We start from the raw sequence: 26,682 nt of genomic DNA on the forward strand, positions 1-26,682 counted from the left end.
CTGAGAACAGCTCTTCTAGGTCGCACTACCAAAAACGGATTTTTTTTTTTTTTTGCCCTCACAGGAACTGCACGGTTTGAATCCAATCACAGGCCCATCCTTGTCTAATCCTGGAAATGGATCTTGTCTTGAAACTGTCAAGAAGAGTTCAGGCCAATCCAATAGCAAGACAAAGGGCGCCTGGGGTGCCCACTGATGGGAGGAGCTCCCAAGCTCAGCCCCGGAGGCCCCAGGGTTCAGGGGCCCACTCAGATCGCGCCAGAAAGCAAGAGAGAGGAACTGGGGTTTGTGAGCATTGTGGGTTTGTCTGTTTCCTGTTTCATCAAGGCTGCTGTGCAAAGAGAAAGAGAGTAGCAAGAAGGGAAATGCTAATGGGGCGCAGAGCCGGGGACTGAGAGCCTGCCCCTTACCCAGCTGCTATTCTGCTCCATCTGAGACCACAGCCGAGGTGTCCCCAGAAGCTGGAATGCTTTCCTGAGCACTTGGGTTGGAGCCTGGAACTCGGAGGTAACTGAGGATGAGGATGCTTTGGGACCACTGACGCTGGGGTGGTGCAGAAGATGCTCCGTCACCCAAGCCTCCCTGGATGAAGAGGGAGGCCCAGGAGTGGGTGATGTAGGTCAAGGGTGTCGGGGGGTTGAGTAACCAAGAAAGTGTCCTGAGCTGGTTTCCTGAGGCACTAGCCACAGAACAGAGATACAACTCCCATCACCCCTGTGCTCCATCCTCTTAATTGGATGAGTCAAATGCCTGGGAGTTCTCGGGCTACTCACTGATGGGGGCATGAATGAGATGACCTTTCAAGGTGGGAAACACACAGCAGCCTTTCCAGCTGGCACTGAGAGCTCTGGACCAGGAAGGCCAGGCCCATACAGGAAGTCACTCACCATCGCTTCGCACACACAGCCAAGCTGTCACAGCAGCGACTCGTAAAGGCAGTGACAAGGCTACTGTTGGGTGAGGGACAGTGCCCTGGTCCTTTCCTGTGTTAGGGAGTGAGGAAGGCCTCCCCCAGCCAACACTACCTCTTCCCCCAAGCTCCAACTGAGCCCTATTGTGTTGCCAAGGGGTACCCCAGAGATGCCCCCTGACCACTCTTTGAACCTTACAAAGACAGTTCCTTTTTTTTTTCTATTGCCTATTTATGTCAATGAGCCATCCCACAGGGTTTCTTATTTTTAAGCAACTCAGTGTGTCAAACCACCCCCAAGAAAGCTTGGTATGGTTCCACTCAGCTGTGCCACACCAAATCCTACTGGGTGTGTAGGCCTGGGATCTGGGAATGCCCCCCTTTCTAAGGAGCCACCTCTACTGCAACTCTGCTCTTGGGCCATAAATCCTAACATCCACCTGTGAGGATGCCAGGGAGCAGAGCTGCTTTCTCTCAGTGGTCCAGCGGACTGATGTAGATGGCCCAGGTGGAGAGCCCAGAGAGATCTCATCTCTCTGGCTGCTACCCCCAGCCCCCTCCACAGCAGGAGGGTAGCAGGATTCTCTGCAGCCAGGGCTCTGCCTCCCTACAAAGCCTGTGTAACTAGGGGCAAACAGGAAGGCGACCTCACATCCCACACTCCATGGTCTGCTGCTGGGCAGCCACTCTTCCCCTCCATCTCTTCCTGTCCTTTCTGCTTGGCCTAACTGAGATAGTTGTTGTGTCAGGACCACAGAGACGTCTTTTCTCATCGTTGCCCAAACCCAGAGGTCAGATGGACCATAGCAGTGAAAATTATTTCAGTCTGGGGCCAGCACCTCCTCAACCTGGTAAACAATGTACTCCTCCAGAGAAAAAGGCTGGGGGAATCAGAGGATGGGATCTGTCATTATTGGTCCTGGGAGTGCTCATTTAGCCGGGGGCCTTGGTCTCCAGTATCCAACACAGCAAGACAAGGATAGTCCTAACAATATTGAATGTGTATTAATAAAAAAAGGTAACATTTATTATGTGCCAAGTGCCAGGGGCCTACTGTGCACTTTGTCATTTAATCTCAGAACCCTACAAGCCCCATTTTATAAACAAGGAGACTGGGATGCAGAAAGATTGGACAGCTGACCCAAAATCACACACAGGTAATGGTGACACGGTCAGGACTTAAGTCCACAGTCTGACTCCAGGCCAGGGCTCTCCTCCACCTTGTAGGGCAGAGCAAGCCTACATGTGTGGGTTCTGGACCCAGAGTTCCCATGCACAGACCCCCAAGTCTCCTCTATCCAGTCACTTAAAAGTTTACATGGCTGGGACTTGAGGCCCTTTTCTGTTTTCAGATGAGGAAAGCAGCAGGTGGTCCAGGGACAACCCCTCCCCACCACCACCACCACTCCTGGCCCCAAGGACTAAGAATGAAAAGTGTGAGGAAAGGATAAAGCCATTCAGAAATGGTACAGAGAGGACTGATGTCTTCATATGGCTCCATGGGGTCAGTGCTGCCTGAGGCCAGAGGGCACTGCTCCAACCCTTAGGAGTAAGGCATCAAGGAGTGTCCAGGCTTGCCCACATTAAGACCCCTCTCAGAGAGTGAGACTGCCCTGCCTGTGACCCTAAGAAATGAGTGGTGAATCAGAAAGAGCAAGAATCCTTCAGAGAATTCTAGACTAAGCAAGGATAGGCAGCAGAATCCCAATAAAAGGGCAGGGAGGCTGCTACCTGTGCAGTCTGCTTGGCCTATAAGCAAACCCATATGGCCAGAGCTGGCTAATGCCTGCTGGTTGGTGGAGCTAAGATACCACCTCTCTGACCTACCCAGGAACTGAAGTTCCCGGGGTGGGGGTGGGGTGGTAATGAGGTCATGAGCTGGAGAAAGGAGACAGCAGCTGTGAGGGGGAGTCCCTCTTCCTTCATCAGTCCCAGGTCTGACCCCAGTGGTCAGAGGCTCGGCGCAGGATTTCCAAAACTCAGGATCCAGCTCAAGTGCAACCCCACTCAGCAAAGCTCCCAGAGCATCCTAGGAGAATAAGCGAATTCACAGCAGGTAGGTGCGGAGAGCAGGAAAGAACAAAAGAGGCCAGGAAAGAAGAAGGGATTGGGTTCAGGTGCATTGGAAATGGCAGGGAAGACAACATGCAAGGTGTCAAGTACAGCCTCTACACCATAAACCTGGTTCCCTGGGGACTTTGGGTTCCTGATTCTGTTTGTTTACAGGACAGACTCTTTGAGGTGTGATTCATGTGTGTGCTGGTTTGGATGGCACAGTCCATGTCTGGACTAAGGAAAGCAGACTTGGAAGCAGAGTTAACCCTCACCGGGAGGTGATTCTAGAAATATGCAACCCTCAGCTTCCCAAGCGAGAGAGCCAGATGCACGGAAGTGGGTTTCATCCTGGACTGGACGTGTGGCAGGGGCTTGACCAATGCTGATTTGATCTGATTTGCACATGCGAACCAGAACCCAGCCCTGAGAGTGAAATGGGTGCCAATGGACCCATGCCGGGACGACAGAGGACCCAGCAGACTAGGAGCACAAGCTGGTTGCTAAGGGCCGGGAAGACAGCAGTGGTTGCTGGTCCCAGGCCTCGTCACTTCCTGAGGAGGATCGGTTTTCCCTCCGGGTCTCAAGTGTCACTTGACTATTTTAGTAACAAAGTAGGCCAAGAGAGCAGTAAAAATGCTGACTCCCCTTCTAGGTTTGGGAGATTAAGGGGAACAGGGTCAACTTAGCTGTATCCTTGGCAGGCTTCAAAATGAACACACGTGCTGCAGAATGAGATCATTCTAATTTTGTCAATTATTTCTCATGCCTTAGAAGAAGCAGTGGTATCCAGAGAGACCCGAGCACTTCACAGAGGGTTGACGCAGGTTAGAGAAAATCAGGAATTCGCTTTTCTTAGATTTTATTAGTTTGCCAGAGACTAAGCCCAGGAGTGCAGGCTCCAAGCTGGATACTCTCACGTCCTCAGTGCTCGACACATGTGGATGGAACGCTGTGCTATTTCTGCCCACTAGACCAGGGAGATGGTCATCTTTCTTCCTGTCTTTTGACACCTCCCTCTTGGCATTTGGCAGGGTCCAGGCGGTTATGCAAGGAAGTGGAAGCCAAGTGCAACAGGTGCTCGGGAGGTCATCATGATCAGGCCAGACCCCAGGCCCTCCCCCGGCTTGGCCCGGTGGGCTGAGAGCTACGAGGCCAAGTATGAGCGCCGGCAGGAGACCCGTGAGAGCCGCCGCTGTCGCCCCAACATGACCACTTGCCGCCAGGTGGGAAAGGCAATGAGGACCCAGCAGAGAGAGCAGCTCCAGCGAGCTCGACAACGGCAGTTCTTCCAGAGGAGGAAGCTGGAGGTGGAGGAGCGAGGCCAGGCACGGCCTCCCGGGGCCAAGGAGCAAGGCCCTTCCAGGAGGACACGCCAGGCCGCTACCCTCAATGGGTCCTTGTCTTGTGCCAACAGGATCTCCTCCCCTGGACAGCAGGTGGGCCATGTCCAGGGACGCACTGCTCCCAAGGTGGAGGGAGGGTGGGCTCAAGGTCACGAAAAAATGGTTCTACTAAATCTCTTATTCTTTGGTCAAATACGAAAGTCTCCACTTGCCAGCTATTTAGTCACACAGGGATTTTTGTTCTAGTGTTTTCCTTTATTTGTTTAGCTCTTTTTTTTTTTTTTTTTTTTTGCACTTACCTTCTGGGAGAAAAAAAATTATGAACAATCCCATTGCAATACCTAGTGTCAGTTCAAATTTAGGCAATCTATAGTATCTGCTAAGCTATTTTACAGCATTCACCCACCCATCATTCATGCAATATTTACTGAATCCTTATATGCCAAGGACAGGCCAACCCTCTTTATGTCCCCTCTCCCAACACACATGCGGACACAGACACACACACCTGGTCCTCTATTCTTCTGCAAGTCTGTTGCATCTGCTCACCCTCTCGCTTTCCCTTGGCCATTCCAGTTCTACCAAATTCACTTAGTTAAGGCCTCAATCTGGTCCAAGAAGCCTTCCCTGGCCTCTCCAGGCCACTCTTGCTCTCTGTGGGTTGTGGGGTTATAAATCTTCTAAGATTGTGTAACGCTTAGAGAGCTCGTTGGTCTGGCCTGGGAAGCAGCAGTGTTGGCAAACGCCAGGGTATGTGGAGATGATCCGACCTCAGCCAGCAAGCCATCTGTGTCTGCCCACCAATGCTGTGAGCACACTGACAGTACGGATGGGTCTGCTGTATTCCCTGGAAACACCTGGCCCTGTGCCGTACTCTGAGTAGCAGCTCCATCGGGGCTTCTTTCCTGGGGCTCTGCTCTGCGTAACGGGAGGGCTGTTCAAAGAAAAGATCCTGCGGCTCAACAGCAAAAGGAAACCAACTCTATGCTTCCTAAGGCAGAACGACTTCTGCATGCGTTTTGTTGGAAGAAAAGAAATCCAGAAAGAAAAGTAGAGCAACTACAACTCATTAAGAACTCCAGAGTTCCACGTCCACCTATCAGTCATGTGAGGTTTTACTGAGACTGAATCTCTGTCCGCGGGATTAGGTACTACGGGGATGTCACCAGCACAGACTTCCTGTGTTAGCAAGAACACAAGATAGAAAGAGCAAACCAAGCTGTGGCCACGACCACCACCCCCTCTCCTCAGCTTCCTACTTTACCTTCTCTTCGCACAAAATCTCAGAGATTCTCCAGCAGAGAGGAAGGAAGCTAGCTCTAGAATAAAGCAAGCACCCTGCGAGTCATCTGTCCCAAACTCCCCACTGCACAGGCAGGAGACTGACACCACAAAAGCAGGATCTAAAACCCAGAGCCCCTTACCCACTGCCACTCAATTCTTTTTCCACCTTGCCACCCTGGGTGAGTAATTGGCTGGGACCAAACAGTATAGGCAAGGATTCTGGAGTGAATTGTTAGAGGCAAATCCAGCTGCCAGGCAGGACCTGGCAAGCAGACGCAGCGGAAACCTTGTGGCCTGGAAGGCTCGAGTGGGCTCCTGGAGCTGAACTGCTGTCCTGGGCACTTGCACTGCTGTCCCCAGTCAGCAGGGACTGGGAGGCCTTAACAAGAGAAACTTATTTCTCACAAGTCTGAGAGGCTGGAAGTCCAGGCTAGCGGCTCTGGCAGTCAGTGTGTGAGGACATTCTTCCTGGGCTAGTGATGGCCTTCTCATCGCATCCTCACAGGGCAGAGAGCAGACAGGGAGGCACACCGTCTCGTGTCTCTGCTCATGAAAGGGTGCTGGAACCATCATGAGGGCTCCACTTTGACCTGACCATTCCCCAGGGCTCCACACAAGCACTCGGGCCACAGCAGATGTGATCTCTCCAATCATCTGGAGAATCTGCTTCCTTGAGGCTCTGGGGAGTGGTTCTCAGCATCCCCTACTTGCTTTCCAGGTGGCAGAGACCAGCTCTAAGAGCCTTCCAGGCCAGCAGCACCCTCCCGCAGACGTCCAGAGGGGTCTAGCTGACCAGCCCTCCCCCCTGGCAGGGGGCCTCCCACCACAGGACCCTTCCATCAGGAAGCTGCCCAAACATCACCGTGGTAAGGGCAGTGCTCCTTGGCATGACTGGATCTACAGGGAATCCACAGTTCCAGCTCACTGGCTGTGGAGAGTCCCTGTCCCTCCTCCTCTCCCTCACACCCTCTCCATGGCATCTGAGTCACCTTATCCTCCTTCTCCCAGGCACTCAGACCAAGGCAGAAGAACCACAGCCGACACTGAAAAACGATGCCAGTCAGCAAACCAAGTGAGTTCCTTTCACAGTCCTGCCCCTAACACCTACACAGCCCATCCATCCCTGTCTCCTAGGCTCCCACTTGAACACCTCTACCCAGCATGTAGAGGGAGCACAGTGACTTTCCATGCCACTTTAATCAGGAAGAAAGAAGCCCTTCCCCACCCCAAGGGCTGTTCAGAAGGGATCCCAGAAAGAATCCACCTGCTGCCTCCTGATTTGCTTAATGTCCACTGACTTTTCTTCTTCTCTTCCCAGTTATGGAGTGGCAGTTCTGGATAAGGTAAGAAAATTGCCACTTTGAAGGGGTTTCTCTAAGATACAAAATTCTGGAATTCCACGATAAACTCAGGCCAAGATGAAGGGGGACGGGCCTGTGCTGTGGCATAGCGGGTAAAGCCGCTGCCTGCAGTGCCAGCATCCCATACGGGTGCCAGTTCAAGTCCCGGCTGCTCCACTTCTGATCTGGCTCTCTGCTGTGGCCTGGGAGAGCTGTGGAAGATGACCCAAGTCCTTGGGCCCCTGCACCCGTGTGCAAGTCCCAGAGGAAGCTCCTGGCTTCAGATCAGTGCAGCTCCGGCTGTTGCGGTCAATTGGAGAGTGGGCCAGCAGATGGAAGACCTCTCTCTCTCTCTCTCTGCTTCTCCTCTCTCTGTGTAACACTGACTTTCAAATAAATGAATAAATCTTAAAAAAAAAAAAAAAAGATGAAGGGGGCAGTTCTTACTGGATGGCCTGGGGACTCCAGAGCCTACAGCCCCAAGGCAGAAGAGGTTTGCTCTACCCAAGCCAACCCAGCTGTGGTTCCACATCCCAGAGATTCAGGGAACCAAGAGTCACGTGAACACCTTTTTCTTTCTCTATAGGAAATCATCCAGCTTTCCGAGTACCTCAAAGTAAGTGGCCTCTCCTTACCGCTCCTCCATCCACCTGCCCGCTCCTCCTCCAGGGTAAAATTCTTATCCTCTTAAATTTGTCTTTCTGCCCTCTCCTGCGCAGGAAGCCCTACAGAGGGAGCTGGTCCTAAAACAGAAAATGATGATTCTCCAGGACCTACTGAACACGCTGATTCGGGCCTCTGACAGCTCATGGAAGGTAAGAGAATAAAGTCTCTGTTTCAACAAAGCTCATGGGCATCTAGGTGTGCCCATCTCATCTTTCTTCCCACACCATCCCAGTAACAGAAGGGATTTTTCTCACTGCTGAAGAGAGACCTGGGAAGAGGCAGGCAGTATGGGGCGGTGGTGCTCAGACCTAGAGGTCAAACAGGCCACAGGAAGTAGAAGGGTCATCCTCCAAGAGTCCCACCATTATACACCCAGGGAAGACCCAGAAACAAAGGTGGAAAGAATATCCCATTTTTTCAATTTATTGGAAGGAAGGAAGGAAGGAAGGAAGGAAGGAAGGAAGGAAGGAAGGAAGGAAGGAAGGAAGGAAAATTCCAGCATAGTTTATATTACTGAAAGTTGTGAATGTCAGTTGTTTTTCTTTGGGATTCACACCAAAATTCATTGCAGTTAGCACACACCCAGTACTCAGAAAACAGACATGAACGCTGGATGGAGACGGGAGTTTAGAAGCGATCACGTCGAATCTCTCATTGTGCCATGATGGAGCTGTGTCTCAGCCCACGTGACCTGCCCCACACCACATCGTCAGTGGGAGAATTGGAACTAAAATTCAGGACTCTGATTTTAGTCCTTTCATTCTGTGAATATTCACGGAGCATATTCCCTGTCCTGCGCAATAGGCTAGCAGTGGAAATAATGTGATTATTTAAACAGAGTCCCTGCTTTTAGAGAACGTGTGGTTTGCTAAGGGAGACAGATGCTTACATGGTCAAAGGTAAGAGAAATAGAAGAAATGTTTTCGGGATATAGTAGACTACAAGAAGCAGTGCATGACTCTGGGGGATTTATGGCTACATAGGCATTAGCTAAGCAAATGTGAAAGTAGAAACAACATTCTAGACAGGACCTAGGTTTCAGGCAAATATCTAGAGGCAGGACAGTGTGTAATGCATGGTTCTCCAACTTAAAAAAAAAAAAAAAAAGGTGTACTGATTTGAAAGGCAGGGTGACAGCTAGAGAGTGTAAGACAGACAAAGATCTGCTGGTTCATGCCCCAAATGGTCAGGGCTGGACCAGGTAAGTGCCAGGTGCCAGGAACTCCATCCTCGTCTCCCACGTAGATGGCAGGGACCTAAGCACTTGGGCCATCATCTGCTGCCTTCCCAGTAACATTAGTAGAGAACTGGATGGAACAGAGCAGCCGGAAGTCAAATAAATACTCCAATATGTAATGGTGCACATTTCAACAGAAGCTTAATCCACCAACCGCATCACAACACCTGCCCCTCTCCAAGTTTTTTTGTTTGTTTGTTTTGTTATTTTTATCTCAGAACTACTTTAAAGTACTTTTAAAAAATATTTAAAATCCCAAAGGACTTTTCAGATTTGTCACATTAGAATTTACCATGTTAGGGGGCAGGCATTGTGCTTCAGCAGGATGCAATTCTGCCATCCCATATGGGTGCTAGTTTGAATCCTGGCGGCTCCACTTCTGATCCAGCTCCCTGAAAATGCGCCTCAAAAGCAGCAGAAAACGTCCCAAGTGCTTGGGCCCCTGCCTTCCAAATGGGAGATGTGGATGAAGCCCCTGGTTCCTGGCTTCAGCCTGGCCCAGCCCTGGCTATTGCAGCCATTTGGCGAATGAATCAATGGGTGTAATACTGATATCTCTCTCTGTCTCTCTGTCTCTTCCTCTCTTTGTAACTGCCTTTCAAAGAAATAAACTTTAACAACAGTAAAAAAAAAAAAAAAAATTACCATGTTAGAAATTAAAGCAGAAATGTAGAAATATTTATTCATTTTAAAATAACAACCAACCATAAACCATTTCAAGCTAACCTAAATTATATATTTTTATGAAAAATAACCATATTTTCAAAACCAAAATAAAATAGTGAAAGGAGTGGCGCTTCTTTCTACTTTTGCAAACCTTCTTATTGTCTGGCTGAATGAAAGTCAAAGTCTATTATGTTTGCTTCTAAACTCATTCTGTGGTAAGACATTCTTTTGGCTAAAGTTTGTGCAGAAAATTCAGAAAGGGAGGACCTTGGAAGGGACTTTGGGATTCCCAGGGGTCCTCAGACCTCACAGAGAAGCTCTGTGTTTAAGAAGTTACAAGCAGTTTGAAACCAGTGAAGCATGGAGTATCAGGTGCAGTGAGACAGAGCACACCCTCTCACGGGCCTCCCTGGTCATCTCCCCCTACTGTGAAGATGGATCAGGCTTACCAAGAAAAATAGAACAAGAGGATGCAAAACAAAACAAGAAGTTTGCAGTGATGTAACAAAGATAGTCTAAGCACAGCTGTCCCTCCTCATGCCAGTCATTGAACTTGGATTTGGGAGTGTATACTCAGGGTTCTTGATTAGAAGTCATTTTCATTTGCAGAGTAGGAGGATGGGGAAGACAGCTGTGTATGCCAGGTGCTTTCCGGTGCTAAACTAAATTGAGATCATTTCACTCGTTTATTCGACTGACATCTGGTAAGCTCCAATTCTGTGCTGAGGATTGTGGTACAGAAACAAAAAGAAGTAGAGTTCTCGCTCTTAAGGGGCTCACAGTCCAGCCAGAAAGACACACACACACACAGAGAAAAGATACTGTACTAAGAAAATAAAATCAATACTTAACAAAACCAAAAATAAACTTTAAAACTTAAAAAAGAGAGAGATGCAATATATAACCCTCAGACAGTATCATAAGGCTATAATAGTGGTGTATCCAAAGTAACACAGCAAAAAGAGAATTACTCTGTCCCAGGTGGAACAGGGGAGGGTCCACAGGAAAGAGACCACTTTAGCTGGGTGTTGCAGGATGAGTTCACGGGCACAGAAGTAGATGTTCACTAGCACACAAGTGGGAGTGATGATAGAGAAAAATAAAACGGGAGAGCAGAAAGGAGAAGCCTCAGTAAAGGAACTGGAATGATTGCAGGCCTAGGTACAGCAAAGCATTAGGTTTTGCAGAGCGTGGCTGAAATGAAGGGAACAGATGCTCTCTGGAATTACGAGACTTGAACTTGTCCTGTTGAGCAGGCTGTCTCAAACTTACATAACGTAGGGGCCCCCTTTTAAAGAAAAACAATTCGAGTATCAGAATTTGGTGAGAATGCATGCCACTCCCGGTCTGAGAAACACTGCTACAAGCAACAAGCATGGAACTATGTCTTATTCTGGGTTCAAGGCCCCCCATCTGGGGGGCTCACAGTCCAGCCAGAAAGACACACACACACACAGAGAAAAGATACTGTACTAAGAAAATAAAATCAATACTTAACAAATAAAGAATATTTGTTATATTTGTTATAATATATAGAAATTCAACAGAATTAAAAGTGATGATCAGATCTCCATCCTAAAATGTTCTCCAACAAGGAGAACCCTGGCGTTACATGAGGGCGACAGAGATTCTTGTATACTGCAGGTCCACCCAAGCGTGAATCACAGCAAGCTCAGAGGCAATGGGGCAGGCATATTAAGAGATGTTTCTGGAGGGGCAGTTTCACCCCATGCTCCAGCCCAGGAGAAGGTCCACTGGCTGCGGTTTTCTCCCTCCCTTCTTCTGCCCCTCCCAATCCTCACCCTTCTCTTCTTCCTCCTCTCCATCTACCCCCCCTCCCAGCTTCCTGTTTTTAAAATACTCAGACTTTTCAGTTGAGAGCTCTTGCTTCCCCCAAATAGGACAATTCAACTCTCTGTCCCTCCCGTAAAAGCCTCAGCTTCAAAGAAAGGCCAGCCCTGTCTGTGGTATTTGGGGAAAATAATTAGAAGAATGTGGCCAGAACTAGGACTCTGACATTCAGCCCAGTTCAGACTTCGCTTTTTCCACTTGGCCTCCTTGATTTCAATCTCCAGCTCCACATGCAGAAAAGCTCACAGCAAACTGCTAGAACCCCGAGGCTCAGCACCCTCTGAGGCCTCTGCCACTGGGCCTTTGGGACGCAGTGGGACCCGGGGCACCGCTGGACTCCTGAACAGGGTCCAGTCATGAGCAGAGGCAGTCCAGGCACTGGAGAAAGCAAGTCCCCACTATGGGGCAATATGGAAATTGTAGCAGGGCACCCTTGGGTTTTAAGATCCGCGCAGTGGAATTGAGATCTCGAGATGACAGCACAGCAGAGGATTGGCTAGAGCCGGAACAGAGATGAGCTGGGGGCCGGTGCTTCTGCGGTGAGGCGGTGGTGTTTCTGGAGAACAGGTCAGAGGCAGGGGAAAACCAAGCAGAACAGGAGCCGAAGCCCTCAGACCGGCACCAGGTGTGTACAGCTTCTGCCTTCTCCCTTTTCCCCCAGGGTTACTGAGCTCTCTGAGCTCTGGGCTTGCAGGGTGTGACCGACTGCCTTAGGAGGTCAGCCGCAGGCCTGTGAGGAGTGCTTCTTCCCACAAACTGTAACACTGGGCTTCAGTGTGGGGAGAAGTGGGGCCCTGACCAGGAAAACGCATGCCCCATTTGCAACAACTTGGCTGCAACCTTCCTGCCTGCCTTGGGGAGTCTGGGAAGGCAGAGCTGTGGACATGAGATTTTGTCCAAGCCTCAGACTTGGGTGGCCCTTCATCCCCCACTAAAGGGGCGATCATGAATTGCCTCATATTACAACATGAGTGGAAAAGTAATTTGAGGTTAGGCTAAAATACAAAAACAGAACAGGCAAAATCCTGGATGAAAGCCATACTATGAAACAGGGACGGAGGAGCTGCCCAAAAGGGTAGGAGACTGAGGAAATTTTAATATTGCGTTGGGCCTGTTTTTTTCCCAAACTGTAACAAGATAAACCTTAAATTCAGTGGGTCTGATTGCATTCTGCATATTGAGTGTCTAGGCAAAGGAAAATGCGTGGAGTCAGATCTGAACCCGGGAGGTGGGTGTGGAGCTAGCTGATTTCAGGGCCTGTGGATTGACAATGAACAGTCACTCCGGGGAATGCAGCAGTCTTACCAGTTCCTCTAAGAAACGAACAGTGCGAGTCTTTGTCCATCTCTTTTATCTGTCCCAAAGCCCTGTGGTTACTGTAGATGCCAAATCCCTGACTTTCAGTTCTCCCTTACACAAGACATTAGGAAAAACATTAATAGCAGGAGGCACTTTAAAAAATTATTTCTGGCAAAGCTTTTTGCTTTTGCAAGGCCCAGCTGAGTAACACAGGAAGCAGAAAGGGTGGGGGCGCCCCCTGGCTCCCATGGTTAAAAGAATCAGCCAAACAAGATCAAAACAGGAGCTGTGAGATACCACTTCCTGCCTCCCCCAGGCCTCCTGAAACTCAGGGAGGGAGACAGACCTCAAAACAGAGTCCCCTCCTCAGAGGAGACCGTTACAGACCGGAAATGTTAGGAGGGTCGGGTAGGAAACGTCCAGGCCATCTGACCCAGAGGTGCCTCAGTGTCTAAGGCCAGAAGAGGAAGAAAAGTGGAATGTCTAGACCCCACAAGTGTCCCACAGGGCCTGGTTGGGGGAAAAAAAAAAAAAAAAAAGGATAGGAAAAAAATGTTTGCTGCTAAAGGAATCCATGACCCTTTCTCTGGGTAATTTGCTTTCACCATTGGCACTGACCACACCCCCATCTACACACCTTGAATAAAACTCAAGGCTAGAAGCCCTTCCTGGGACAAAGAGACAAGTCTACAGGAGAAGAGAACAGGATAGCACCAGGAAAGTTGTTAGGCACTCAGCTGAAATATGGAAAATGGAGAAACAGAGAATGGCCCTTCCTGCCAGGCTCTGAACGCTCATCCTTGGGATTAGCATGCTTCCAGGAATGTCCCAACTCCGTCAGACTGACCTAAGAGTAAACAGAATGTGACTTCCCGGAGAGCCCCCTGCACTCACCCTGCTTCAATCTTTATCCCCTCATTTTTTGCTTTCTTAAATAATTTCTCATTTTGAGAGGGGTGTGTGTGTGTATGTGCGTGTGTGTATGGAGAGGGAAGTGTATGTATGTGTGTGTGTGTGTGTGTGTGTGTGTGTGTAGAGTGGTATATGTATGTAGAAAGGGGTATATGTGTATGTATGGAGAGGGAAGTGTATGTGTGTGTGTGTGTGTGTGTGTGTGTGTGTAGAGTGGTATATGTATGTAGAGAGGGGTATATGTGTGTGTGTGGAGAGGGAATTGTGTGTGTGTGTGTGTGTGTAGAGGCAGTGTGTATGTGTGTAGAGTAGTATGTGTACATAGAGAGGGGTGTATGTGTGTGTGTGGAAGGGAATGTGTGTATATGTAGAGGGGAGGGTGTTAGTATAGTCGCCCTCCATATCTAAAGGTTCCATATCCTCAGATTCAACTAAACTTGGATCAAAACTGTTTGGAAAAAAAAATTCCAGAAAGCTTTTCTTGTCATTATTAGCTAACAATGATTTATATAGCTTTTACATTGTGTTAGGTAACATAAGTAACCTACAGATGACTTAAAGCAGATGATGGTATTGTGTGGGTTATTGCAAATACTATGTCATTTTATGTAAGGGACTTCAGCATCCACAGCTTCAGGGATGGGGTCAGAAGTGGTCCTGGCACCAATCCCCCACAGATACTAAGTGACCACTGTGTTCTCAGGCTGCTGTCACAAAGGACCACAGACGGTGGCTCCAACAAGAGATTTATTGTCTTGCAGTTCTGGAGACTACAAGTCTGGGATCAAGGTGTCGACAGGGTTGGTTTCCCCTGGGGTCTCTCCTTGGCTTGCTGATGGCCATCTTCCCTGGGTCTTCATGGGCTCTCCCTTGGTAATCCTAGTGTCTGGATCTCCTCCCTTTATAGAAATAGCAGTCTTACTGGATTGGGGCGCACTCTGATGATGTCAGATGAACTTAATTACCTCTTAAAAGATACTATTTCTAAATGGGGTCATGTTCTGAGGTTCTGGGGAGAGTTAGATCTTCAACATATAAATCTGTGGGGGGACACAATTCCACCCATTTCAGGAGGTAATGAGGGAACGCACATGACCCTGAGAGGAGAGGCTGCCTTAACCCTCCTCGCCTGTTCTTCAGAGCAGGGGGAGAGTACCTTTGCTCCAACAAGAGCTATCTGGAGTTTAAAACATCATTTGTGGAAAAAAACATCATTTGTGGGCCATACAAACTTATCAACTGAAAATTAGCCTGCTATAGATTTACTGAATTTCGAGTCCTGCCTGGCATAGCCAGACCAAATGACTTTGTGGGCCTTATATGGCCCGCAGGCCAGTTGTTCCCCACCCTTGCTTTCAAGGTAAGGGTCTGTGTGCAGGATGGAGAGGAGGTGAGGAGTGCACATGGGAGGGAGATACCGAGACAAAAAAACGACAGCTTAGAAGCTTCCCTTCCAGTGGACCCCTACCACGGTGCCCTGAGTCATTCGATAGAGAACATCAAGGGAAAGGGAGAAACTGAGGGCTAGTCTGACTCTTCCTTGTCCTAGACCAGAGAAAGGAAAGAGCTTCTACCTGAACATTCTTTATTATCTTCGCTCCTCCCTACACCTCAGAGAGTTTAGTTCCACACCATTTGAGCACCACCTGTATGCTGGGCAGTTGGCTGGGACTACAGAATTAATCTCTCTGCAGACTGTATTTTGGCCCAATCTCAGTAACTCATCCCATTTGCTCCAGGGACAGCTGAATGAAGACAAATTGAAGGGCAAACTGAGATCCTTAGAAAACCAGCTCTACACCTGTACCCAGGTAAGCAATCTGGAGGAATTGAAAACTAAACGAGAAGTTGGATGCTCAATCCTACTTCCTAGAAATGCCAGCAGATAGACATTAACACACCTGCTCCTACTCACCCAGATCTGGTTTGACCACTTCACTTTGGTCCCCGATTTATTCTATTTCCATCCCATTCTCCTCCCCCAGCACTATACACTCGTCATCTCCAAGGGAATCTGAGAATACCTGAAACTGGGGAAAGACCCTTGATAAAGATTCACACTACACAGCTAGACCATCACAGGTTCCAGTCTTTGAAAAGATGAGTAGGATATCATACAATGAAGTCTTGCAAAATGATTTTCACTCCATGGGCAACTTTTTTTAGTAGCAACCTCCAGAAGGAAGTGAAAGATTGTGACTCTTGGTTTTTCTGTGACATTGTTATCCAGCTTCAGTAATCTCTTGATTGGCCTCATCTTGGATTACAAAAGACAGGAAGAAGTTGGCTTTCACACTTGAGAAGTGGTGGCTTCCTGATAGCTGGGAAGATGTCAAATGAGAGAACAGAGTGTGATAGGCAGACTTCTCCCATTTGGGGTTACAGAGATATTGCAGTCTTGGCTGCACAGTGGGGGTCTCACGGGAGAATCGTTTATGTGGTCTACATGCTCCCTGGCCCACAAGATTTATTTTTCCAATATGATCTGTTTTCTCAGATTCTTGTGAACTAAATAATGCCAATCAAGCTCATAAGGGACATACATACAATCTCAAATGCTAGTCATTCATTTTCAATGAAGGATAGATAAGGCTTCCCAGTAACCACCACTGGTTAAATCCAATAACTAGGACATTCCCCATATGGCATCAACCAGTAACTTCTAGATCTGGTTTTTAATGAAAATTCCCGAAACATAAGACACACTCACATTTAAATACACATTTTCGGCCGATTCCAAAGCTATATGGAAATGATGTCACATTGACCCCAACATTTTCATTATCCAGATGATGGTTCACCCAGTGGGTGATCCAGAACTGATAGTAACAGCTGCCTGCCTTGCCCAAAATTGCAGAGCATGAAGGTGAAAGGCTCGGGGAGGGCACGACGCCGCGACGCCATGTGAATCTGCAAAGTTGCTCGTGTGTCTCCTTCTTGATCAATGTGTTGATCTGTTGAACTGCTTCAAATCTGCAGAAATATTCCCCTTGGGGAATGAAGAAGGTGCTACTGGAGATGGAAGACCAGAAGAACAGCTATGAACAGAAGGCCAAGGAGTCCCTGCAGAAAGTGCTGGAGGAGAAAATGAGTGCAGAGCAGCAGCTGCAGAGCACGCAGGTGGGACGCCGCACAGCCCTCGGGTCTGGGGAGCGAGGCAGCCAGCAGCAGAACTCCCTGGAGCACTTTCCTCTGATTTCCCTCAGCGGTCCCTGGCCCTGGCAGAGCAGAAGTGTGAAGAGTGGAGGAGCCAATACGAGGCCCTGAAGGAAGACTGGAGGACCCTAGGGGCCCAGCACAGAGAGCTAGAGAGCCAACTCCATGTGCTTCAGTCCAAACTGCAGGTGCCAGGTGGGGTGGGGTGGGGTTGGGTGGGAAGGAAAGTTGATGGTGACAGAAACTGGGGGCCCCAAAGGCAGCTGGGAGCATCTGGCTTTCAGTTCCTCACACACTGCCTACTTTGACCCTGACTCATTGCTTAAGGTCTGAGGTCCAATTTTGAGTTTTGCAAGAAGGCCTGCACTGTTCATGCAAAATGGTCACAGGAATGATACCATCCATATGCAAATGCCTGGGTTGAAACATTCACCAGCCAACTAATGTCCCCAACTCACTCTCTAAACACCATCCCAGAAAGCATTGAGGCCGGAATTGTCTACTACTGACACAGACCAAATGCTACGAATTCAGTTATAGGCATTAACTTGAACAGGAGGCCCTTGACATTCTCAGGGGATCCATCATTTCTAATGTTATCTTGGAAAAATTAACTGCTCTCCTAACCCTGAGTTCCCTACCTTTAAAATGAGCTTAGCAATAACAACACCCATATCCCAGGAATGTGGTGGGGATTAAATGAGCTAATGCACGTGGAGCATTTGGCATGATGCCTGGCTCATATAAGCACCCAATAAATATTAGCTATGATTCTGCATAGAATTTACTTGCTTGGTTGTGAATTTTGAGGATTTGCCCACAAAGCTGATCTTTATAGTATATTTACCTAAGCAGGGATCAGAATAGCCCACATGATAAGAGCTGAGCTGTGTCTCCCCAAAGGAGTGAACCTAGCTGGTCACTCCCATCACATCCACATCTCAGCCTCTGTAGTTCTCCTCTTCCATCATCACCTAAAGGGCATCTCTCATTAAGCTGTTTTAATTCTTTGTGAAAAATGGCTGAGTAAAAAAAAAAAATAGCGTTAGAATAAGAAATGAAGAGCAAGTGAAAACATCTAGAAAAGTGATGACTTAGTATTCTTTAATTTAGGGATTAACTAAGGTGTCAGGAAGAGTCCTTTGTGAATATAAACAATCTAATCTGTGGTTACAAAAGTGAACTAGAGCAGAGCAAAGGGAAGAATTCAAAAGAAAAAATAAAACCCTCCTATTTTTCCATTTCCCTAACAGTCCTCTGTTCTCTGATTTTCCATACTCTTCCTCTTCCACGGGAGCTGCCCCAACCTCCACCCAGCACTGACCTGCTTCTGTGCTGGCCCCTCCTCCTTGCAGGGAGCAGACAGCAGGGACTCACAAATGAACCAGGCCCTGCGACTTCTGGAGAATGAGCACCAGGAACTGCAGGCCAAGATTGAACACCTGCAGGGGGACAGAGACCAGTGCAGCTTGGACACCCAGGACCTGCAGGGTACTTTGTCCTCGGAGGCGTGGGCAGCACGGGAACCATGGCTGAGCGAGCTCAGAGGAAGGAAGCTGGGTTGGAGAGAAGGCTTTAGCCTTTCCTTTGCTCTCTTGGATTCAGGATTCCATTTCACCTTCAGGGCAAGGCAGGGCTGTTTCAATCGTCCAAGACTGAACATTAATTTCGCTGCACTGGCAGATCTTGTTCTATGAGCTCTCTTTTCCAGCCCATCCCTCTAGGTCAGCCCACAGCTGCTCCCACGTTAGTCACATGTGTCAAAGCCACATTCCTAACGTGAAAGGGAAAGGTCAGTTAAAACCCAAGGCACAGTGAAGGTCTCCCGCCCACAGCCTCTGTGCCAGCTGAAAGACCAGCTAGTGTATAAACACAACCCAAGAGAGTTGATGCAGACAAAATCTGATGTGCTTGGAAACTGGTCTACCTCTTCAGAACCAGCACAAGTAGGAGATGGAGTGACTTCCACTTGACATATAGCCGAAGCCGCAGTCAAGACAGTGCCATGACTAATTGCCATCCTCACGTGTTGAGCTCCGTAAGTCAGGTTCTTCTGTTTTGGTTTGCATTATTTCATTTTCAGATCAACTAAGGAAGTCAGAGGAGGAGAAACTTGCCCTGATGACCAGAGTCCAGCAGTTGCAGAGTAAGTTTCCCTCCCAATTCTGATGGGAGCACGGGTGGCCTATTAGCATCCAGAGGAGGGAGTAGGGGAGTGGTCTTTGGCATATCCTCTACCTCTCTCTGTGCCTTGGCAGACCCTCTGCTTGACAAGATGTCACTGGCACAGCTCTTCACAAGTTACACCACAGCCTCTGTTCTCTTCATTTCCTACTTCCCCCCTTCCATGCCAAGGACAACCACTTGCATTCTATCAGAATAGCAGATTTTAAGAAGTACTGGGCTTTTTTTTTTTTTTTACATATTCAAACTCATTATGTACATAAATATGTCACACAGACCTTCACTATGAGTTATGGTTTCAGAAAAATAAGCTTACACCACACATGCCTATACTACTTCACCCTAAATATTGGGCCCAGAGAGGAAAAACCACTTTTCAGAATGGTCAGAAGAAAAGCCAGAGAACCTGACTCAATGTCTGTCCATCACCTTGACCTCTGATACCCAGACAGAAAAGCTTCATGAAAATAGCAGTACTCCAAAAGAAAAAAAGGGGGGGGGGGCAGTAGACAGGGCAGGAAGTCACTTCACAGCCACGCCTCTACTTACAATACAAATTTATTGTGCCTCTCCTAAGTGTCAATCACCACAAACATAAGGAGGATACAGTAGCCGGCGCCGGCTCAGTAGGCTAATCCTCTGCCTTGCGGCGCCGGCACACCGGGTTCTAGCCCCGGTCGGGGCGCCGGATTCTGTCCCGGTTGTCCCTCTTCCAGGCCAGCTCTCTGCTGTGGCCCAGGAGTGCAGTGGAGGATGGCCCAATTCCTTGGGCCCTGCACCCCATGGGAGACCAGGAGAAGCACCTGGCTCCTGCCATTGGATCAGCGCGGTGCGCCGGCCGTAGCGCGCCGGCCACGGTGGCCATTGGAGGGTGAACCAACGGCAAAAGGAAGACCTTTCTCTCTCTCTCTCTCACTGTCCACTCTGTTTAAAAAAAAAAAAAAAAAAGGAGGATACAGTAGGAACAAAACGGATAGTGTCTTCCTTCACGAAGTTTACATTCTAAGTAAGCTCTGCAGAGCAGTCCAGGTAGAAGGGGCACAGGGATGGAATATTTGTACAAAGTACCTCCCACAGTTCCGGAGGCTAGAAGTCCAGAATCAGAGTGCTAGTGGGTTAGTTCTTTCTGAGGGCTTTGAGGGAAGGACCTAACCCAGGCCTCTTTCCTCGGCTTTGTTGATGGCTATCTTCCCCCTAAGCATACCTGGATCCGCACTGCCCTTTGCTATCAGGATACCAGTCCTCCCGGCTAAGGGCCTGCCTTGACAACCTCTTTCTAACTTGATTAACCCTACTAAGGCTCTTTCTCCAAATTAGTTCCCATTCTGGGGTACTGAGGGATTCAGGACTTCGGCATATGGATTCTGGGGGACAAATGCAATCCTGTCATAACAGGGGGAGCACACCTTTGGTAATTACAGCTCTGTCTAAGCAAAGGTCTGAAAAGAGACTTTGCAGTAAACACGCTAGAACAGCCGAGTCCCTTGTGTTTTCTAACAGGTCTGCTTCAGAGTCACTCTTCACAGCTTCAGGAACAGGACAGACCCTTAACAATGAAAGGTCAGCAAATTTACCACCACACATCCTAAGATACTGCTCCTTCCCTGCCTGCCTAGAGGCAGGGGCGTGGACCACGTGACCTCTCGGAGCCCCATCCAGTTCTGGGAGTCTATGAAGCCAGGGATGTAGGACTCTTAAGCTCTGATCACTGGTTCTGAGGATGCTTTAACCAGTGCAGGTGGTTGTATATAACCACTGAGAAGTACACAAAACATGAAAAAAAAAGCATTTCTACTCTCTCTGAAAACATGTCTTGTGTTGAACATTTCAATAAATTGGTTTTGAACTCAGGGTTTCATGTAATTTTTACACACTTGACTTTCTTTTATTTTTTCAAAGATTTATTTATTTGAGAGACAAGAGAGAGGGGTGTTCCATCCACTGATTCACTCCCCCAAACGGTTGGATGGACTTTCTAAATCATACTCAACTCTCCAGCCCCAGAACATGTAGCAAGCAAGAGCCACCTTACTGTAACCCTAAGAAGTCTGCTGCCACAGCTGCCTGAGAATGCATCTTGTATACAGAGAGGACAATAGCTCCCCACTCAACCACTACACATGGCCCTTTGTTTTCTCCTCACGACCACTGGGTATAATGCAACAGATAAGGCAGAAGTCAGTAAGCTCACATGGTATAGATAAGAAAATACTTGAAATGATTTAATATGCACCATACCATATGTAAATATATAGTTATATAATTTTAAGGTTAAAATACTCAGTCTAAAAACTTAAAAGTTTGATTCTTATTTAAGCTTTTGGGACAATAATGCATATAGCATGTTTAATGTTGACAAGATTATCTCTTGAAGTGGATTAAGATGTAATTTTGAAAGAGAGATAATAACTAAAGCATCTCTGACAATCTTAGAAGACAACAAGCAATATATAACACTGAACAAGTATTTCTTTATACAGAAATGGAATGTGGAAAATTTAGAACACAAAGGTTGTTTAACTTGATTTCAGCCTTTTTGTGACTTTTTTATGAATGTGCAAATAATTCTTTGTACTATTAAGTGAGGTATATAATATGTATGGTTCCTCATATTTAGTTTTAAAATCTTAAAAATGTCAATGTAGAATTGCATGCATAGATGTTAAGTTCACTTGGAGACCAGAAAACTTCAAATAAAAAATCATTAAGAGAATGTAAGGTTTATAAAACACAAAATATGCATTGAAGATCTCTACCAATAAATATTTTAAAAAGAAAGAAAGAAAATAAAGGTGTATGGTCAAATTATGGACACAGCTAAGACTAAATCCAGAACTTCTGACCCTTAATCCAGTGCTTTTTTGCCAAGACTCACTGCAAGGTGGCTGAAAACCCATCTTGCACCATGGTAAGATAAATTCTAGGATACGGCTGCCATTTTCACAACTTTGGAAGGCAGAAGGGCTAACACTGAGGCGTCCAGCAAACCCCTACATCACAAACTAGAAAGGCTGCGATGTGCAACCAAAGAAATTCATTGAATAAGCATTCACTAAGGGAATCTGGCATCAGACAAGACTGGAGAGAAAAGAAAAGAAGCCAACCTCAAGCAGCTCAAAGCACAGCTCTGTCAGGCTGATCAGGGACCCAGTGAGAGTTCTCTGAGTCAAAAAAAAAAAAAAAAAAAAAAATCCCATTACGTTCAGTCTAGCCCAGGACAAGTCCCATGTGGTTTTCTGTCCCTCCCCTACCAGGGGTTCTAACTCCACGGCAGGGCCTTCCTCACAGGTGTGAGCCTATCATGGAGAATCTGGCTGCTTTTTTAGATCAGGCATTACCTGTGTGGAGTCCAAAGCCTGCCCACAACGAGGTGGAGCCTGAGGGTGCAGGGAAGGAGAAGGACTGGGATCTCAGAGACCAGCTGCAAAAGAAGACTTTGCAGCTCCAAGCCAAGGAAAAGGAGGTAAGACACAACCTCAGGTAGGGACTCACCCACAGGGAGGCAGGTGCGGGGTGGCAGCCAGCAAGCAGGGATTTCACAGTTTAATGTGTGACTGTGTGCCTGTGCAAGTATAAAATGTCTCTGCTTCTGCATTGTCTTGTCACTCTTTTCCCTTCCTTATTTATAGCAATGCCTATCCAAGGTTTGATTAACTAATTACTTCTACAAAGTCAACCTACACCCAAACACATTTAATAAGCATACAAATTTCTCAACCTCTGTCCCACACCCAGTACTTAACACTTTACATAGCATTTTTTAAGTAGCAAAACTTTTCCTTTGAACATACACAAACGCTCACACATACGCACACAGAAAACCAGAAGTATCCATGTGCAACTAGCTCCTGGGAAAGAGATTTGCACAAAGATCATTTCTAGGCCTTTGATGCTAAAAGAACCTCACACTTTGATGTTCCCCACCTATAAAACACTTGCACATAAGACCACTTACATGTATAAAATTTAACATTATAATATGCATTATAATCAATTACTTCAATGCACACACTCCAAACTAGGTGAGACAACTAGAAGACAAACTGAAATTTCTGAGAACAGCTGGGAAGACAGGATGTGATAAAAATTCCAAATGAATAAAGGGTTAACTCACTCAGAGAAGCCTCCCCTGGCTGAGCACTGTCTAGACACAAGGAATGATGATGACCTTGGTGATATTTTCTCCCCAGTGCAGAGAACTCCGCTCAGAGTTAGACGACCTCAGTGACGAGTACCTCTCCTGCCTGCACAAGCTGCAGCACTGCCGAGAAGAGCTGAACTTGAGCCAGCAGCCACCTCCGAGAGTAAGACGGTCTCTCCTCCCATACAGCACTGGATGGTGGTGGGATAATTCCTGCTTTAGTCAAAACTTGCTGATGAAATTGATCAGCCCGTGCCAACATCTGGTCAGCCTGTCTCGCTTCACTTGGTTCACGCAAACATGGAAAGAAAACACTGGCTCATGCATCTAAGCCCCATTTTCATGCAACTCTTGAGGTCAGAGACAAAAGACTTACTTTGTCCACCTCCTGAAGTATGAAAGGACCTTTCAGTCTATTGTGAGAACCGTGGCAAGGACAGGAGGAGTACAGTACGGAGGCATATGAACAGAAACAATCTAGTTTGGCTGCATAATTTCTAGCCTTGATTATTCATATCAACATTTAAGTATCTGACACCTACTACATATAGTTTCCTGGGCAAGGCACCACTGGGAAAGTGGATTGAACCCAAGGGAGGTGGGACAGTGAAGTAAAAAAATGTTTCTTTGCCACCAACCCAAGGCATTCTATGGGGCTGGAATGGAAAGAAGGAAGATTATTTTGGCCTCTGTCTTCTCCAACTCACGGCTGCTTTCTCCTGTCTCCCCCTCCCTCTGCATAGAGACAATGCGGCCGATGGCTCCAGATGCTGATGGTGATGATTGCTCTAGCGCTGGCAGTGTTCTTGGCCAATAAAGACAACCTGATGATCTGAGTAACTTGTGACAGCTGCCTTTGGTGAAAATCACAAGTAAGCAACTCAATGAAAGACTCAGGTTTGGGTATTTTAACGCTTGGGTTTTTCCTCCAACTGAATTGGAATTTCAGACTTTCTTTGTTTTTTTTTTTTTAACCTGATGTAAATAAACTGAACCAAATCAAACTGACCCTTGGAACTATGGGTTTATTCCTGAATGGCATATCACATCAGAAGTATGACACTTAAGCACCTGGACTACTTGCTCCGTAATCAACTGCAGCTATATAAACATGCATAAAATCTCTATCTTTCTTCCTTCCTGGAATACACTGCCCACATAGAACAGGTCCGTTGACAACACTACCATACAAGGGCATACTGCTTGTTGTCCACTATCCTTTGTATCATCCCCCTCCTTCCAGCCCTTACCCAGTGAAAAATAAAGTCATATCCACTAAGAGGACTTCCTAGTGTAGAAATGGCAAACGTGGCCGCTTCCTTACATGTTTTTCTCTAGTGTTCTCAAAACCCTTGGAATTCGTACTTGAGATGACTTTATCTGCCATCCCCAGCCTACAGGTGAATATTTACTGAGTACCTTCTATTCGAGAGGATAAAGTCAGAGGGCCACAGCTGGCAATGTGATTATTTCAGAGGAGATGCTGAGGTCAGCAAAGTCATTCTGAGTCCTGAACTGGGTTCTGAGGTCCTTCTCCCAGGTGTTCAGAACGTCCCTCACAGCTTGGAACAAGTTCTCTGGTATACTAAAGGAGTAGAGTAGCACTGGAGGTTGATCTAACAGCCATGAGATGCGGGCAGTGAACACCCGAAGCGGGGTCAGGCCTAAGCAGTTGTCATCTGCCTGGTTCAGGCGAAAGGTATAGGGAACAGGATAGCCTAGAAGGACGCCAAATACAGTGCAGAGATTCCAGCCTGAGGCCAGGAGCCTGCTGTGGGAGACTTCCAGAGACAGGTGCAGCCCCCGCAGATGGGTGAGGATCTCAGCCATGACAGTTTTCAAGTCCTGAAGCTGGTCCAGGGAGCAGATGGAAGGGTGAGGCTGGGAGCTGGACACATCCACAAAGGCTGCGGGCCCACCCAACACCTGCTCCAAGTGCTGACACGCATGCGCAGGACTGACAATCAGGCTGTCTTCTCCGATCTCAAGAATGTGAAGTCCCAGGGTCAGGAAGCCCAGCGCCTGCAGCTCCTCCAGGTAACTCCGGAGCGCTGCCGCCTCCGCACAGCTGTAATCATACAGCAGAGCTGGCTTCAGCCCCCGGGCCACAGCCAGCACTTCTCCGGCCAGGTGAAGGCAGACGGATCGCGAGAGACCCCTTCTCTTTCCCGTGCCCAGCGTCCGCTGAGCGGCTGCCACAAGCAGCTGGGGGCTCGGCGTTGACATCAGCACGCACAGCCTCCTGAGCTAGCGCAGTCCCGGCCCTGGGTGGCGTCTCTCGGCTGCAGGCACGTGGGGAAGGAGGGCCTAGAAACGAAGTGGTGTTGTGGGCTTGTTAACACCAGCTGGTGACACACCGGAGAGCCTACCAACGTCTCCCCATTCGGGGCATTTTCCAAAGGTTGTTTTGTCCCTCCCGCTGCTTTGAAAAGCTGCCTCTGACCAGACAAGACGGGGCCGCCAACGCTACCTGATCTCTCTGGTTGATGTGGTCTCCCTTAGTCCCGAATCTGTGTCTTTCTGGTCCAAGGCAAAGTGTGTAGCTGTCTGGCTTCTAGTATAAATTTTACCTGTTGCAAGTTGTGTTCTCTGATGCACACCTTAAGGAGCTTAGGGCACAGAGGAGGCAGGGCAGTCTTTGGCGAGATGCAGACCACTGCACCAGAGACTGCCCTTCTGGGACATTAACTCCAAGTTCCAAATATATCCTCTCCACCGCCAACTCCCCCTTCTCTTCCTACCAAGCAGAACCGCTGTTATCACAGCAGTGTGCTCCATCTGACATACACTAAAATGTAGACTAACAGCCGTGTCATCCTGCGACATAAAAACAAACGAGATCCGCCAGAACTGCAGGAGGGCGATATTTTAGCTTTCCCGGGCCTCTCCTCCCCTTCTAGCAGATATGCAAGGACCCTCGCAAGATGGGCTTCCTCCAATCCCACACACCTCACAGCAATTTACAAAACAGCTTTCCCTCACGTACTCTGTTCCTCCACTTCCGCTGCAGGTCCGCGCCCCCAAGAACTCCTTCCGGTTTCTTGCCTGCTTCCGGGATGGCAGGTACTCCTCCGGTGTCCGGGCCGCAAAACTGCAAATCTCGCAGGCGCAGAGAGGACGTTTGCGTCCCACACAGCGCTAAATCCGCGGAGCTAGCCTACTGCGCATGCGCACCCATTCGGGCCACGCCCCCTCCGTTCTCCCGTGACTTCATCCAGTCCGCTCGCAGCCTCGCGTTAGAACCACCGGCCGCAAGGACCGCCTGGCGACGTACGGAAACCACGGACTGCCCGCGGCCCGCCCCTTCCGGCGCGACAGAAGCTGACCCGCCCGTCTGCATAGGGGCGGAAGTGGATGAAAGGTGGTTGCAGCTGGTGAGACTGTGTACCTGATATTGCTTCCCGGCATTCTCTCCCTGTGGCTTATGAAGTCTGGTGGCCCATTTGGCCGGGAAGCTGGATGCACAAGCCCATGGCACTTAATAAACATCCTCTGCTTTGGGAAAATGCGCTTTTCTTTCCAGACAAAACATTACCTCAAGCGACATCACCTGTTTAGGATGCTGCAAAGCTTTTTTTTTTTTTTCCCCCTCCATAAATCCTGAATTTGATAGGCTGAGCTGCAAGAAAAAATTTCTT

General features: G+C 48.2%; 2 protein-coding genes across 15 annotated transcripts; one reads left to right on the top strand and one right to left on the bottom strand.

Annotated features, from left to right (window-relative positions):
- The first annotated feature begins 240 nt into the window (after positions 1 to 240).
- Positions 241 to 24,052, top strand: TRAF3IP3 (TRAF3 interacting protein 3). 13 transcript variants are annotated; one of them, XM_089312124.1, is made up of 17 exons: positions 331 to 507; positions 3,997 to 4,401; positions 6,311 to 6,458; positions 6,601 to 6,664; positions 6,911 to 6,935; positions 7,519 to 7,548; positions 7,652 to 7,747; positions 11,915 to 11,977; positions 15,303 to 15,374; positions 16,543 to 16,683; positions 16,770 to 16,907; positions 18,075 to 18,210; positions 18,803 to 18,865; positions 20,404 to 20,463; positions 22,230 to 22,366; positions 23,094 to 23,207; positions 23,788 to 24,052. In XM_089312124.1, the coding sequence occupies exons 2-17, from the start codon at positions 4,057 to 4,059 to the stop codon at positions 23,878 to 23,880; spliced, it is 1,725 nt and encodes a 574-aa protein (XP_089168250.1). In that variant the 5' UTR covers positions 331 to 507; positions 3,997 to 4,056; the 3' UTR covers positions 23,881 to 24,052. The 13 variants fall into 13 exon arrangements, 8 of the variants coding, with proteins under 8 accessions (XP_017203301.3, XP_069911340.2, XP_069911339.2 ...); XR_016219594.1 differs by lacking the exon at positions 11,915 to 11,977 and having other exon boundaries at positions 241 to 507; positions 16,770 to 16,914; XM_017347812.4 differs by lacking the exon at positions 11,915 to 11,977 and having other exon boundaries at positions 241 to 507.
- Positions 24,050 to 26,170, bottom strand: C13H1orf74 (chromosome 13 C1orf74 homolog). 2 transcript variants are annotated; one of them, XM_089312127.1, is made up of 2 exons: positions 26,031 to 26,170; positions 24,050 to 25,351 (listed from the first exon to the last, which is right to left on the bottom strand). In XM_089312127.1, exon 2 carries the CDS (start codon positions 25,268 to 25,270, stop codon positions 24,485 to 24,487), a length of 786 nt encoding a protein of 261 aa, XP_089168253.1. In that variant the 5' UTR covers positions 25,271 to 25,351; positions 26,031 to 26,170; the 3' UTR covers positions 24,050 to 24,484. The 2 variants fall into 2 exon arrangements, with proteins under 2 accessions (XP_089168253.1, XP_051676494.1); XM_051820534.3 differs by having other exon boundaries at positions 25,994 to 26,130.
- Positions 26,171 to 26,682: the final 512 nt, after the last annotated feature.

The sequence above is a fragment of the Oryctolagus cuniculus genome, chromosome 13 (genome assembly GCF_051225735.1).
Source record: "Oryctolagus cuniculus isolate XC-2025 breed Fujian yellow rabbit chromosome 13, ASM5122573v1, whole genome shotgun sequence".
NCBI classification, from domain to species: Eukaryota; Metazoa; Chordata; class Mammalia; order Lagomorpha; family Leporidae; genus Oryctolagus; species Oryctolagus cuniculus.

What these genes read in the sequence shown, in the direction of transcription:
- TRAF3IP3 (XM_089312124.1), top strand. Translation starts at nt 4,057, where the DNA reads ATGATCAGGCCAGACCCCAGGCCCTCCCCCGGCTTGGCCCGGTGGGCT. An exon ending in TGCTTCAGTCCAAACTGCAG is followed by an intron (nt 16,908 to 18,074) that starts GTGCCAGGTGGG and finishes TCCTCCTTGCAG; the next exon opens with GGAGCAGACAGCAGGGACTC. An exon ending in CAGACCCTTAACAATGAAAG is followed by an intron (nt 20,464 to 22,229) that starts GTCAGCAAATTT and finishes CTGCTTTTTTAG; the next exon opens with ATCAGGCATTACCTGTGTGG.
- C13H1orf74 (XM_089312127.1), bottom strand. Translation starts at nt 25,270, where the DNA reads ATGTCAACGCCGAGCCCCCAGCTGCTTGTGGCAGCCGCTCAGCGGACG.